The sequence below is a fragment of the Chanodichthys erythropterus genome, chromosome 9 (genome assembly GCF_024489055.1).
Source record: "Chanodichthys erythropterus isolate Z2021 chromosome 9, ASM2448905v1, whole genome shotgun sequence".
Classification (NCBI taxonomy): Eukaryota; Metazoa; Chordata; class Actinopteri; order Cypriniformes; family Xenocyprididae; genus Chanodichthys; species Chanodichthys erythropterus.
This window is the reverse complement of record NC_090229.1, coordinates 38821233-38837444: the sequence shown is the minus strand read 5'-3', so window position 1 is coordinate 38837444 and position 16212 is coordinate 38821233. Positions and strand designations below refer to the sequence as shown.

The 16212-nt window shown below is 33.4% G+C and overlaps 1 protein-coding gene across 2 annotated transcripts; it reads left to right on the top strand.

The window, feature by feature from the left end:
- The first annotated feature begins 1536 nt into the window (after positions 1-1536).
- si:ch73-236j9.2 (solute carrier family 35 member E2A) lies at positions 1537-16212 on the top strand. 2 transcript variants are annotated; one of them, XM_067395559.1, is made up of 9 exons: positions 1537-1859; positions 4630-5005; positions 9216-9351; positions 9566-9693; positions 12190-12310; positions 12387-12440; positions 12837-12909; positions 14383-14528; positions 14605-16212. In XM_067395559.1, exons 2-9 carry the CDS (start codon positions 4726-4728, stop codon positions 14837-14839), a joined length of 1173 nt encoding a protein of 390 aa, XP_067251660.1. In that variant the 5' UTR covers positions 1537-1859; positions 4630-4725; the 3' UTR covers positions 14840-16212. The 2 variants fall into 2 exon arrangements, with proteins under 2 accessions (XP_067251660.1, XP_067251659.1); XM_067395558.1 differs by having other exon boundaries at positions 1537-1855; positions 14605-16211.

Sequence of the window (16212 nt, the reverse complement as noted above, 5' to 3'; positions counted from 1 at the left end):
TTTTTATGGATTACATGATTACATATTATTTATACAATGCAGTAAGTTGTTCACAATTCATTGATTCTCCTAATGTTTCTTTTTTTTTTTTACGTTTATATTATTTTTCATAATAAATCTGCCGCTTATATATGTTCATGATTCTTTGAGTTTTTCCAGTGGTGAGGGGGAAATATAGATGAAATATACATTAAATATATATGAAATAATAATAATAATAATAATAATATATGAAATATGGATGAAATATATGTATTTGAAATATAGATGAAAAAAATATATATATGAAATCTAGATGAAATAATTGATGTAGCAGTGATATTGCTGTGAATTTCATGTTTTTCAATATTTGTGTTTTGTAATGTTGCTGTTTACTAAATTTATTTAATTTTAAGTATGTTTTAAAATCATAAGATGTGATTTTGTTTTATTCAGTGGTAGTGTTTTGAAGTATTAACTGTCCACACATTGCACTTTAAAAACAATCTAGGCTCTTGTTGGTGAATAAAATAAATGTTTTGGAATATATTTTTTCTTTGTATCTGTCAAAAAATATAAGATTATCCTACAATATATGCACAAAAGTAATCTAAATGTAATCCAAAAGTAGTCCGATTACATTATCAAAAATAAGTAACTGATTACAGTTCATAAGTAATCTACCCAGCTCTGTATATCCATGATTCTTCATTCTTCATTTCTTTTTATTTATATGTATCTAGAGAAAAGCACTTGCATCACTTGCAGTAAATGATGGCATCTGTGCTCTAATATGTACCTGACAAATGAACAGAAATAGACTACGACGAGTTCAGCCTGTTCTTAAATGTCTGAAATACTGATATTGTTTAATAGCTAACACTTGTAGTCTGTGTAGGCCTACACTAATGATATATATATATATATATATATTAATTATTTGTGCATATGTGTATTTGTTGTGTTTTCATATGCAAGTTCCCTACTTGAGTTTGTACATTTTAAATGAGAAAAGTAACGTGTATCACGTGACGTGTCTGGGCTTCCGGGCAACAATGGGAGAAACGAATCTTTTCAAAGCTTCGAATCAATTGAACCAATTGCTTTGCAAAATGATTCACTGTTTGGAAGCGTTCAAAGCGGTGACCCCTGCTGGTCAGAACCATTTACAAACACATGCATAAAAACACCTTTTACAAACACATTGCAAATGTTTTTATTAAAAGTAAAATATTTTAAATGCAATTAACCAATCATCTAATAAGATTAAATATCAAGTGTCTGTATAATACGTGTTCTTTTATCAATTTTCAGGGTTTGTTTCATGGATGGCTCAGCTAAACAGGCCAATAAGAGACTATTAACTACTATTATTCCTTTAATTATACTAATGTCTCATTAAAACATCTACAAATGTATAAAACTGATCAGAGATCAGGTAAAAACCAGTGAAATTTCTAAACGTAATGACGTAACAAAGCCTCGTTTGCTGAAATCACGTGACTTTCGCAGTTTGATTCACGCTCTGAATCACTGATTCGAAACAAAAGATTCGAAGCTTCAGGAAGCAAGCTCCCATCGCTAGACTCCACCTTTTCAGGGAACCTTTCAACGTTTTTTTATATATTAGTGTTTTTTAAACTTCCGCAACTTCACGTTCATGTAGTTTTTCCAGTCAAAGCTGCGCTGCAGTTGCGCAGAGCGCCTGAAAACAATTGCTACAGTGCGCAGAGTCGCGAAAGACAAACAATCAGCGCATCGAGGAGTATCAGCGCGGTGAAGACGTGTCAACAGATCCGATCACACTCATGATTTCACCTGAACTTCAGCCGCTGCCTCCACGAAAGCATGTGAAAGAGCTCCGAGGATGAACGCAGTGGGTAGAGCATCACGTTTTCATTTTACGGGTCATTCTACAGAAACCTCCTAGACTTTACAGAAATATATTTTTTTATATTTTAATATGAAACAATGTTATTTGAACAATTAAAACCTTCTTGAGCATCAATGTGGCATTATTTGTGTTTTAATTCATTATAATTAAATGCCAAACACCACAGAAGTGCTCGTGAACAGAGGGAATGCGCTTTATTTTGAGCTCACAAACAGATTTTTCTACCGTTTAAAATACAATAATTTATGCATAACTATCAAATATATAATGTAAGTGACATAAAAAAACAAAATCAAATGCTGAATAAATATTATAAAATATATAATGAATGTAGTGGTCCTTTGGTGTTGTCACTGGTGTTACCTTTAACAAAAGTCTCTTATTTTGAAATAATAAATCACACTGATGACATCACGTGAGTTCCTATTTTAATTAGAAAATCATAATTTCATATGAAGCTTTTAGTTGAAGTCACTGGTGTGACCTACTTTATTCTTAGGGAATTAAAAAAAAACTAGAATACAAATGGATTAAATTACTTAATTTAGTTAATATATATCATGATTGACAACATGTGCATTGATATCTTGCAGCAGCCATTTTGTAAAATGCATTTTTCATGAAAATTGATCAACTTTATAGATAAACTTTATTTAAAGCTATTAAGTTATTTTGCATAAAATAGCACTAAGATTACATGATTCTAACTTTTCTTTCTCATTGTTAATCCTCCTTTGGCAGAGGTGTAAAGAGTACCTGAAAACCATACTTGAGTAAAAGTACAGATACCTTACAGTGAAAATGACTCCATTACAAGTTACAAGTCACCAATTCCAATATGACTTGAGTAAAAGTCTTAAAGTATCTGATTTTAACGTCACTTATGGATGTTTAAAAATGGCAGAGAAGTAAGGTAACACCAGTGACAAAAACATGGTACATGCAGTCTTTAAATAAATGCACACAAAAAAAATAAAAAAATCATTAAGCTGTCAATTATGTGTATTCATAAAATCAAAGTGTAATATAATAATGTCGTCTACGTTTAAATGTTAGAAAAAGAAATACATTTTAAGACATTTTGCCATACCAAAAGTGGACGTTTCTGTAGAATGACCCTAACAATATCTTTTCCTGTGTTGCTTGTATGAGCAGATATTCTGCATGCCGCAGATGGTCATGTGTAATCATTAACCGATCTTTATTACAGTTCTTTATTTGTAATTTATTGTTTTAAAGACATAATAGCATAAACATTATAGGCTTTTAGGTCATTAAATAATAAAAAATCCCAATTAAACAAAACAAAAAGTAAATAAAGCAACACAGAGTACACATTCTTGAATATATAACGTTCATAAATACTTTAAAAAGTGATTGGACACTTAAGCCACACTATTTGTATTGTGTAACTACATGTTTTACATTGTAAGAATACCTGACATGACACTCTAGATACAAACAGGTCTCTGTGAACACACAATGCATGCTTTCTGTCTTTATTAATGGGCGTACATGATATATCCACATGCTGTTGTATTCATACACACCTGCTTTAGGGATAGTTCACCCGAAAATGAAAATGTGATGTTTATCTGCTTACCCCCAGTGCATCCAAGATGAAGGTGACTTTGTTTCTTCAGTAGAACACAAATGATGATTTTTAACTCCAACAGTTGCCGTCTGTCAGTCTTATAATGTGTGTCAATGGGAACACAATCTATAAGAGTAAAAAAAAACATGCACAGACAAATCCAAATTAAACCCTGCGGCTCGTGACGACGCATTGATGTCCTAAAACACGAAACGATCGTTTGTGCAAGAAACCGAACGGTATTTATATCATTTTTTACCTCTTATACCACTATGTCTGCGTTCAGTATTTTACTCATAGTGAGGTCTGATCGCGCTCTGACAGCGGCAGTGATGTCTCGCGCATATACTTCATTGAGAGCGAGACATCACTGCCGCTGTCAGAGCGCGATCAGACCTCACTAACCGAGTGCTGAACGCAGTTGGACATAGTGGTGTATTAGAGGTAAAAAATTATATAGATAATGTTCGGTTTCTCGCACAAACCGATCGTTTCGTGTCTTAGGACATCAATGTGTCGTCACGAGCCGCAGGGTTTAATTTGGATTTGTCTGTACATGTTTTTTTGACTCTTATAGATGGAGTTCCCATTGACATGCATTATACGACTGATAGACGGCAACGGCTGGAGTTAAAAATCATCATTTGTGTTCTACTGAAGAAACAAAGTGACCTTCATCTTGGATGCACTGGGGGTAAGCAGATAAACATCAAATTTTCATTTTTGGGTGAACTATCCCTTTAATGTTTTGCACCAAAATGTGATTGATTTACCAAAGAATCCACAGTGAAATGAACCGAATACAAATAAATAACGCTCAACTGAGACATTCACATTGTTGAGAATAAATAACCATATTCCTGCATTAGGATCCTTTGAAAAGTAATGTTATTTTAATGCTGTATCACTCACTAACACACCAGTGGGCGGGGCTAATGATGCAATGATGAAGTGGGCGTTGATTTCTTCTGCGGAGGCGGAGTTTCACTTATCTATGACGGGACGAGTCATTCACTGGGGCTCATGTCAATAAAAGCTTTTATTGAAACTTACAGGATATTCTTATTGTACGATGATCTCTTATATATCAAAAGCTCAAGGAAAAGTTGATTTCTCAATTCATGACTCCTTTTAAACTCGTCTTATTTTCCTGTATCTGCAGATATCTGTCTGTGCTCCTGCTGCGTGTTGTAGCATGTAAAGTCTCTTTGCTTTATTACTCCTGGAGTTTGCCCCGCTGCCACCGTCTTCCTGCACCATGACCGGCAATGATCGCTCAGGGAAATCCTCCTTCTGGCCCTCGTTCGGCAGCTTCAGGCCGCGTCAGGAGCGGGTGATGCTGTCCCGCAGCGAGAGCACGCCGGGAGAGCCGGTCCTGAAGATCACCATCACCGAGACCACGGTGATCGAGGCCGACGCGGGCGTGTGGAACTCCAGGGCTCTGACCTTCCTGGCACTCTGGTACTTCTTCAGCTTCTGCACGCTCTTCCTCAACAAGTACATCCTCTCTCTGCTGGAGGGAGAGCCGAGCATGCTGGGTAGGTGTGCTCTGATTTAGCCGGCTGTTTGTTAACATAGATTTTCAAACAAAGATAAGAGCAATATAATACTGTCTTGGCAAACAAAGGAATTAAGTTAAATTGGCCTCCATTTCACTGATGGGTGACCCTGCCAGGAACATGATAAAATAAATAAACAGAGAAAAATGATATTTCTATGACATTATATTAATGATATTTTACACCCATACTCCCATACATATGGACAGAAAATCAAAAATCTGTTTTTTGGCTGAATGGCGATATACACGATAGTACATTCAGCAAGATTCAGCCCAATACCAATTTGCTGTCTGGGATATTTCTGTACTTTTTTTATATTTGATTTTTTTCTTTTTTTTTTTTTTTTCTGTAATCATTAAAAAAAAAAAAAAAATTTCACATCCTACCCAGTGTTGTCCTACAAACAACGAAGGCTATGAAAACAAATATAGTGAATGTAACCATGTAGTCACATTTCATTCTAACATTGTAACAACACTATAATCTAAAAAGAAAAATAATGCTTTTTAAGGTACTTTACAGGTACTGCTATCATAAAAATACACTTGTAGGCAGTGTTGGGGAAAGTTATTTCTAAAAGTGATGCATTACAATATTGCGTTACTCCCTAAAAAAAAAAAAAGTAACTAATTGTATTAGTTTGCTTTAGTTACTTTTTATTAAATGTAAAAGTTACATTTGCATTGTTTTCTCACCTGGGCTTGCTTGTTTGTTTTTTAATAACAACAAAAAAAAGTTATATTTTTGGCAATTGTTAAGACCCTTTTACACTCAAAGTGAGATGAATAAGCCTCAGGCTGTAGGAAATGCAAATTCACGTCTGTACAGTAGAGGGCGCAGCTCAAACAAAAATAGGAAACAGGAGAAGGAAGTTCAATGCTCTTATTTCTAAATCTAATCTAAAGTCTTAGATTTTTTTTTCTTATTATGGTTGAATTAGATCATTGAAGGTCAGCAGCAAAGACATTGGTTAATAAAGTGAGATTAAATACATAAAGTATATTCTGTAATTAAACATAGCTAATTATTACAGGTTTGCATAAAATTCTGAGATTGCATTTCACCGTTTTTATTCATTTTGAGAAATATAATGTTTTCGTGCAAGTGCGATGAGTAAATGCATGTTCACATTTAGTCTATTTAGAACTATGACATCATGTTCACACAGCGCACACAACAACTCTGAGCTTTATTTCTCTCAACATGAGGACAGGAGAGCTGTCAGGCAATACATGTGAAAAAGTAACTTAGATATTTTGTTGTAAATTGAAAAGTAATGCATTACTTTACTAGGTACAGTGCACAGCATAAATGAGTACACCCCTCTGAACAAATACAGATACAGACAAATAGATGTATTTCTTTATGATCATTAACACGATTCATGGAAAGATGGCAAAACTAAAATGTATTAAATGTATGTATTAAACATATACATAATAAAAACTGAGAAATATATGTCATTAATATCCATAAATTAAGTAAATTAGTCAATTTTGTTTAAATGAAGGATTGCAGAAATGAGATTCAATTCAACAAATGTATAATATTCTAGCATTTAGTATGCCCTCCATAATTTTGAATATACCGCTCTGACACTTCTTGGCACGGAGTGAACAAGTTCATGACAAATCTGTCCTGTTTAACTCCTGGACGATGAGCTCCTTAAATGCCCTGATCTTTAATGGGGCGTGTTGCTCAACACGTCTCTACAGAATCACCCACAGGCGCTCAAGAGTGTCCGCTTGGGAGAATGCATATCTTCATTGTCATGCCCAACAATGCAGGGAATGAGGAAAGGGTAACATCTTCTGTTTCAAGTTTGTGTATTACACAGTGGTGTGTGAATTCATCATGACAGCATTGATAAAGCACAACTTCCTCACTCCTTCAGCACTCACACATCCCTATATAAGAGCTTTACTACCGCTGAACTTTACTGTGGGAACCAGGCACTTCTCACTGTACTCCTCCTCTAGCAACACCACAACATTCTGGATGCTGTTAGATCCAAAATGATTGATTTAGTCTCATGAGACCAGAGTATTGATATATTTTTGTAAATATGGGCTTTGAAAATGGCTAACTGACTTTATTGTGCTTTGGCTACAGTAGGAAGTTCCAGTGCATGTCATTTCTGCAGGCTGAGTCTTACTCTGTGAGATAAACAGTCACTCTTTCAGAGCTTTTGCTGGCTCTGAGACACTCGCTTGGTATTTCTCCTGCTCTTTGTCTAGCAAAAAAAATCCCTCATCCCTAAATGAAAGCTTAAAATCAAGGCCTGATTATTGTCACAAGTCCATTGTTTTTTTTTATTTCTGTGTTACTTTTGCTGTATTTTCACACTTAAAACAATGATTTGGTAATCCTCTTGTAGCACTGTCCTCTTCTGTGCTAAGAAATTATTCTCCTGACAGTTCTCTCCCAAGTGCTTCCATTGTTGTCAGCATTAAGTCAGTGGGCTATATACCACTTTTAATTATCAAGAAATGACTTCTCGTTAAATGTTTTGGTTCAACATACTTACCTGTTGATCAAACATTGCCTTAAACTTACACCAGAACATTTTTATTTAGTTTTATTTAGTAACTTTTAGGAGGGTGTACTCATTTTTACTAGACAACATTTTATCACCTTGATAAGAAAATCTTATTTCCCTGAATAATTTTGACATGCTTCTTTGGTAATTGATTAAGCAGATTTGCTGGAACATTATATCTCTAAAGAACCCGAACATGTCTTCTGAGTAATTGAGTAATTGCTGACTTTCAGAAGTTTCAGAGGGGGTGTACTCATTTATGCTGTGCACTGTACTTGGAAAAAGTAATCTGATTTCGTAACTCTGGTTACTTGTAATGCATTATGCCCAACACTGCTTGTACACTTCAAACTCTACATATGGCACTTTTAATATCCAACAGCAAAACATTTTAGCAAAATGTACATTTTAGTCAGGATTATGGCGCTCCTATTATACTGCGCTCCGTCTGTTTGTTCACTGAAGTTTAGCAGAGACTCGCTTGTTTATCTGCTCTTGACAGCAAAATAGAAATATTTCTAATATTTACAGATGCAGAATATACCTGTGAAATCTAAGTTATGCACTGAGGAAAACGCATTAACCCTCTGGTGTTGTTCATTTGGGAATCACACTTGTGTTGTTTGCGGTCAAAATTGACTGAACACCTGAAATGTAACTTTTTATTTTATTTTCAGTAAAATCAATGTAATATATTTTTGTTCTATAATGTTTTCTTTTTTTCTTTTGTATTTTGAGATAATTTCATGGTACTAATTAATATTTATAAAATAATTACGATCAATATTTTTTCCTATTGAAAATACAAAAAAAAAAAATTCTAATTTTTTTGTTAATTACTTTTAAATTAAAGCAGTATTTCATGTTAAAATAGGAACAATGCCTTTAAAATCATATTTTTGAAGGTAGATTACTGCCATCTGGTGGGAGTAAAAAAGAAAAATCTTAATGCCGTGGTGTGACGATTAGATTCTTATACATAAAGAGGCTTATAAATTCTCTGGTTGTTTTTTATACATGAATACTTATTTTTATTAAGTTGTGCATTTGGCTATATATTTATACATTCTCAAAGACTACTTTTTTACATTTTTCTATTTAAATGTTGATTTGAAATGTCAGTTTTTGCATTAATTTTACTACAGTCAAACCTGAACACAAAGAGATTTTGTTACACATCAAAGTTCAACAGAAATGAACAGGAATGCTTTATTTTTATTTGAGTCTTTTGGCTCAAATTTGCCATATTGTTACAGCCACACCCATTGATTTGTGTGTGTATGATGGTGTGTGTTTCAATGCTTTAACAATCCTTTTCACATGCACTTGTCATATCTAACTACTGTCATTATAAATGGCATCGCCTCATCCTATATGATTTATTAACATATTGATATATCGTACAAACTCGATATACTGCCAGCCCTAGTTGCAAAGTTACTTATAATCAGTAGAATGTCTGAAGGGATCTATCAAAATAAAGTGTTGCTGAAAAATGCTTAAGATGTTACAATAATGAGAATGACTTTTTCAGTGATGAGAATTTATCACAGTGGGGGATCCTAATTGACGTCATTTTATTTGTGCACATAATAAACATCATTTATTAGTCCTGAATGCATGTGTGTGTTTGTATCTGTGGTGTAGGTGCCGTCCAGATGGTTTCCACGACTATCATCGGCTGTGTTAAAATGTTCGTGCCGTGTCCGCTGTACCATCACAAGTCCCGCACCGAATACCCCTCCAACTTCCTCATGATCATGCTGTTCGTGGGACTGATGAGGTGCGTTTGCATAAATAACATGAAAGTGTTTGACTGTAAATTGGATGAAGGAGAATTTCACAAATCAAAAGCATGTTTCAATAATGGTGAAAGTAGATCAACAGCTAACTGCTTCAGATCTGCTGTCGCTCCATGAATTCAGGCCATGAAAGCGGTGGAACTGGTTTTACAGGCACGGTGGGCTCATTCTTCTGCTCTTTCTGTGTGCTGTCAGGTTCACCACTGTGGTGCTGGGATTGGTCAGTCTGAAGAATGTGGCCGTGTCGTTCGCCGAGACGGTGAAGAGCTCCGCGCCCATCTTCACTGTGATCATGTCCCGTCTCATACTGGGAGAATACACAGGTGCTGACTGCATTTCACAAGATCCTGTCGTACTAATGCACATGAATGACAGCTCAAATACTGTACATGCCGCTGCTGTAACGTGTGTCTGAGTGAATGGACCAGAGTATGGAAGCTTGTAAAAATAAAATAAAAACGTAATTTATTATTTCGTATAATATATATTATTTATTATTAATCGCAATTGTCTTTTTTTCCCTGTCAGAATTGATATAAACTAACAATTCAGATTTTTTTTCTTTCTCACAATTCTGACTTTCTCGCAATCATGAGTTTTCTCGCAATTCTAAAATTTTTCTCTCAGCCCTGATGCATCGCGCAATTCTTGTTTCTTGCAATTCACTTTTTATCTTGCAATTCTGAATTTATATCTTGCGATTTACTTTTTTTTTTTTTTTTCAAATTCTGACTTCTCGCATTTCTGACTTTTTATCCCAATTCTGACTTTTGATCTCGCAATTCTGATTTTTTTCTCACAATTCTAAATTTATATCTTGCTATTTACTCTTTTTTTTTTTTTTTCAAATTTTCAAACTTTTCTCGCAATTCTGATTTTTTTTCTCGCAATTCTGACTTTTTTCTCCCAATTCTAAATTTATATCTTGCCATATACTTTTTTTGCAATTTTTTTTCTCAAATTCTGACTTTTCTTGCAATTCTGACTTTTTATCCCAATTCTGGCTTTTTTCTCGCAATTCTAAATTAATATCTTCTTTTTTTTTCAAATTCTGACTTTTCTCACAATTCTGATTTTTTTTTTTCTCGCAATTCTGATTTTCTTTCTTGCAATTCAGTTTTTTTTCTCGCAATTCTGATTTTCTTTCTCGCAATTCTGATTTTTTTTCTCGCAATTCTAAATTTATATCTTGCCATTTACTTTTTTTGCAATTTTTTTTTTCAAATTCTGACTTTTCTTGCAATTCTGACTTTTTATCCCAATTCTGACTTTTTTCTCGCAATTCTAAATTTATATCTCGTTATTTACTCTTTTTGCAATTCTTTTTTTTTTCAAATTCTGACTTTTCTCGCAATTCAGATTTTTTTTTTCTCACAATTCTGATTTTCTTTCTCGCAATTCAGATTTTTTTCTCGCAATTCTTTTATATCTTATTTACTTTTTTTGCAATTTTTTTTTTCAAATTCTGACTTTTCTCGCAATTCAGATTTTTTTTTTCTCGCAATTCTGATTTTTTTCTCTCACATTTCAGATTTTTTTCTCGCAATTCAGATTTTTTTTCTCGCAATTCTGATTTTTTTCTCTCACATTTCAGATTTTTTTCTCGCAATTCTGATTTTCTTTCTCGCAATTCTGACTTTTTATCCCAATTCTGATTTTTTTTTCACAATTCTGATTTTCTTTCTCGAAAATTCTAAATTTATTTCTTGCCATTTCAAGTTCTGACTTTTCTCGCAATTCAGATTTTTTTTCCTTGCAATTCTGAATTTATATCTTGCGATTTTACTTTTCTGCGTTTCTTTTTTCTCGCAATTCTGACTTTTATCTTGATTTACTTTTTTTGCATTTGTCTTTCTCACAGTTCTAACTTTTTTTCTCAGAATTGAAAAGCATAAACACAAACTGCAAGTTTTAAAGAATTACGCAATGTAAAAAATGTCAGAATTGTGAGGAAAAAAGTCAGTTACCTCTTTTATATTTTATTCTGTGGCGAAACGAGTGTCCGTTCTCGGGTCAGTCTAGCAGGGGTGTAACGATACACTCATGTCACGATCAATACACAATACTGATCTCACCATACTTTGAACAAACCCTACAGAGTTAAAATGGTACTATTTGGAAAAAAAATGTTTACTTCTAAGAACAGTTCATTAAAAAGCTAAATTTTCTAATACATCAGGAATGATGGGCTTGGAATTGGACTTGGATGGATTTTTTAAAAATATATATATTTTAAATATGAAGGAAGAACAAAACATTAAACTTGGTTAATGTATTTATCTGACAAATATATTTGACAAAAAAAGGCAAACTACAGCTACAGGTTTGATTTAACTATGATAAACAAATGTATAAAAAAAAACAACACAAAATTATCATCACAAATTAAGTCAAAGCACAACTACGCAATATGATTACAAATTCTTTAAAACGTTTTTAATAATATTTGAATAAAGGATGGAAATGTCATTTTTCCCAGCCTGGGAATCACTTTTGGCCACTACTGTACATACATTTAAAGTTTTAAATATTGATTTTATTAACCTGTTAACTATCACCCTTTTAATTTATTATAAATTATTAATAAACATGGACGCTCAAATGCATGACCTCCTGGGTTTACCATATCTGTCTGAAAGTTAATTTTGAGTCAACTATACACAATACCTATTGTGACATTTTTCTGTTGTGAAACATCATGTGTCACACACAATATATTGTGACAGACATTTCTTAAGGGTGTGTTCCTTTGACTTGAGCCAGTAATTAATCACCTAGATGGCTGATGTAGAGTGTGTGTGTGTGTGTGTGTGTGGCAGGTTTCTGGGTGAACATGTCTCTGATTCCCGTGATGGCGGGTCTGGCGCTCTGCACCGCCACTGAGATCAGCTTCAACATGCTGGGCTTCTCCGCCGCGCTCTCCACCAACATCATGGACTGGTGCTGCTCTCACACACACGCTTCACACCGACTCTTCTCCGTAACCCTGATCTAATGCTCAGTTTCCCTGTCTCAGCTTACAGAACGTGTTTTCCAAGAAGCTCTTAAGTGGGGACAAGTATAAGTTCAGGTGAGTGCTGTCGCTTCCATTGCCTGGTCCAAACCCGGATTGTGTTCTTAAATGTACTTAAATTTGACAAAGTTTTTCAAATATGAATACTTTTTTAAACAAAATTGCATAAGAAAAAAAAGCTAACACTTTACAGTAAGGTTCCATTAGTTATCTACATAAGATGAACTAATAATGAAAAAAACCTCTGAAGTGTTTATAAAGCTGTTAACTCTTTCCGCCATTGACGGAATTTATTGGCAATCCATGTTTTCACTGTTATACGGTAGGGGGCGCTGTTACGCCTCTTCTGAGTACAGATCAAAGTACACTCCAGATCAAAACACAGGTGAAGAAGAAGCAGAATCAAGCGATAGAAGTGTTGTAAGACTGTGATGCTCTGCTGTTTGTTTCTAGTCCTCCAGAGCTGCAGTTTTACACCAGTGCCGCCGCTGTGATCATGCTCATTCCTGCCTGGATCTTCCTGATGGTCAGTCCGTGAAAACACACCATCTGAGATACTGCGTTTATGAAACGCTGACCACATCACATGATAAGAACACACATTGTCAGTATAATATTAACCTGTAAACTATCCCTTTAGTAGCAGATAAATGGCAATAATGTAAAATGTAAAAATAAATACAAATAAGATTACACTAAATGTGTATATAAAAATATAAAATAAAATAATAAATTAATACAACAGACTAAAATAAATTGATTAAAATAAATATTTACATAAATGTATTTAAATATTTTCAATAAAAATAAATAATTATAGCATATAATTGAAATAAATTAAATAGTTTGATTTAAATAAAAATAAATAACCACATAAATAACATTTCATTAAAATAAACAAAAATTAATTAAAATAAATATTTGATTAAAATAAATATAACTATATAAATAAAAACATTTAATTAAAATAAATTATTAAAATAAATAAAATAAAAACATTTAATAAAACTAAATGTATAAAATTCGAAGCTTTGTAAAAAAAAATGTATGTATTAAAAAATATGATCAAAAAAGTAAATTAATAAATTTATATATTTTTATTTCAATTAATATATAATAAATTAATACAATAGACTAAAATAAATTGAATAAATAAATAAATTAGATTTCAATCAAAATAAATTTAATGTGATTGAATAAATTATTAAATGCGATTTAATTTAAATAAAAGATAAATTGCCACATTTAAAAACATTTAATTAAAATAAAGTATTTAAATAAGGTTTGATTTAAATAAAAAATAACTGCATTTAACTACATAAATAAATGATTAAAATAATCAAATTCGATTTACATAAATAAAACATTTTCATTAAACTAAATAAGTAAAAAAATGTATTGATTTTAAATACATCAAAAGCAGTGTAAATATGTAAAAATATGAAATAAATGTAAGATAATACAAGTAAATAAAATTCCATTTAAAAATAAGTAATACATTAATACGTTTGATTAAATTAATTACATTTTGATTTAAATACAAAATAAATAACCACACAATTAAAAAACATTTAATTAAAATAAATACAAAAGAAAATAACTACATAAATAAAATTATTCAATAAAAAAAGATTAAATAAATAATTAAAAAAGAGATATAAAATTAAATTAAAATAATTAATTAAATAAAATAATTAAATTAATTAAAATAAATAAATAAATAAAAATAAATAAATAGAAAACAGTGTAAAAATTAAATTAAATTAGGAAACTAAACAAATTGACTAAAATAAATGAAACTTGATTAAATTAAATTTAATATACACGATTGAAATAATTTGATTAAAATAAATAACGCACTAATGTCATACAAACTGAATACTTTTTACATTTGTAAAATCATTTTTTCACAGTAGTAATCTTTATACATGTCAGTATGTATCCTCGCACGAGGACGATCACATGTGGCAGACTGATGATGTCACGGTGTGTCCCATAGGATTTACCCGTGATCGGGAAGAGTGAACGGAGCTTCAGTCTGTCTCAGGACGTGGTTCTGCTGCTGCTGTTCGACGGCGTCCTGTTCCACTTACAGAGCGTCACGGCGTACGCGCTCATGGGCCGCATCTCGCCCGTCACGTTCAGGTGCCGCGTCTCCTCCTTCTTCTGTCTGTGATGCTGTGCTGTGAGTGTTCTGACGGTGTGTGTCCGCTCTGTTTAGTGTCGCGAGCACGGTGAAACACGCGCTGTCCATCTGGCTGAGCATCATCGTGTTCAGTAACCCCATCACTGTGGTGTCGGCGGTCGGGACGGTCCTGGTGTTTGTGGGAGTTCTGCTCTACAACAAGGCCAAACAGATGCAGAGGGACACTCTCGTCCAGCACGCTCTCAACCAATCGGCCGAAGCCGAGCAGAAGCACATGATTCACGACGGTGACGTCACGTCTACCAAATAACACCGCGCCGGATCTGCGTTCCTTTAAGCTGAACACTGTTCGCTAGCCTTGGGTCCAAACGCAGGGTAATCCTGTGAGAATCGGAAAATAATCAAAGCTCAGTGATGTGGGCGTCAGGTTTCACAGGGATCATGCCTTATATAACTGTGGTTTTGGGACCCAATAATTCTGCTTTTGTAGGTTTACTGACAACCAAAAGAGACTTAAAGAAACGTTTAAGTGTTGCAATATTGTACGGTGTTTCTACATGAGCGACTGACTCTCACCAGCAAATATCATGACCCTAAAATCAAAAAATAGACAATAAAGCCTGTTTTTAGGGCCATTATTTATGATTTGTGACATTGTCGCGAAAATATTTCAATGTAGTTTTGCGCCAAAAAAAAAAAAAAGATTAATTAATTTGATTTTAGGATGAAATATGACATGATGGACATTCCTCGAGAGTATTTTGCAAAGGCCGAGTTCATGTACTGGTCACTCATTTCACAAACCTCACAGGGAAAGACAAGCAGGTTTTGTATATTTCTTGTGCACTAAATGCAATGATTGTAGCAAACCACAATCTTCGTCCAGCCTGTGTTTGATCTTGTTTGTGTTTTGTTACAGAAACTGACAGAATTATTTCCCTTGTTGTCACTTGTTTTGGATCTAGGATTGACTTTTTTGAACCTTTTAAAGATTGTGCCCAGAATATCAGATGACTTGAAGTTTCCCTGTGTTTTTCTGCCTTACAGAGGTCTTGAGAGGGATTATTCCACTTGTTCTCTTTGTGGTTTGTTTGAATTTTCTCTGTTATTGTGACTGAGCAGCAGAAACTAATTTGTCAAATACTTGATGAAATGGCAAGGTATGTATGTCTAACCATTGGTTTAAAAAACTGTGGTGGCTTGATATAAAATGATGTACTGTACGTTTAATGTACAATAACCATTAATGGGAATTGTTTGTATAATTTGGTGTTTATTTGTGCATTGAAAACATTTTGATTCAAATGAATTTTGCATTTCTTTATTAAATGTATACAGTGCAACATTTGTGCATTTTCATGCTTTTGTTTAGCTGTCAAAAGCTTTTACATGATCGCTGAACACAAGCGGCCTGGTTTAAATAATGCAGTTTCATTACGTTATACGGGTCATTCTACAGAACTGGAGCAAACGGAGTTGTAAAACATCTTGGTGGGGCGAAATGTTTTTATCCACAAATGTTGTATGTATGCAAATTGTATAATATTCAAGGTACACATTTCTAGTAATTGTGCAGTTAATTCTCATATTGTATTTTCAGAAAGTTTTGGAATATTTTTCCTCTTCCAAAATTTGTCAATGCCGAAACAGAAGTAATTTAATAAGAAGGGTTACATTGAGCTA

Bases quoted from the DNA above. Each gene is read 5' to 3' on its own strand.
- si:ch73-236j9.2 (XM_067395559.1), top strand. From the start codon at position 4,726: ATGACCGGCAATGATCGCTCAGGGAAATCCTCCTTCTGGCCCTCGTTC. The intron at 9,694-12,189 runs GTGCTGACTGCA...TGTGTGTGGCAG, and splicing joins CATACTGGGAGAATACACAG to GTTTCTGGGTGAACATGTCT. The intron at 12,441-12,836 runs GTGAGTGCTGTC...GTTTGTTTCTAG, and splicing joins GGGGACAAGTATAAGTTCAG to TCCTCCAGAGCTGCAGTTTT.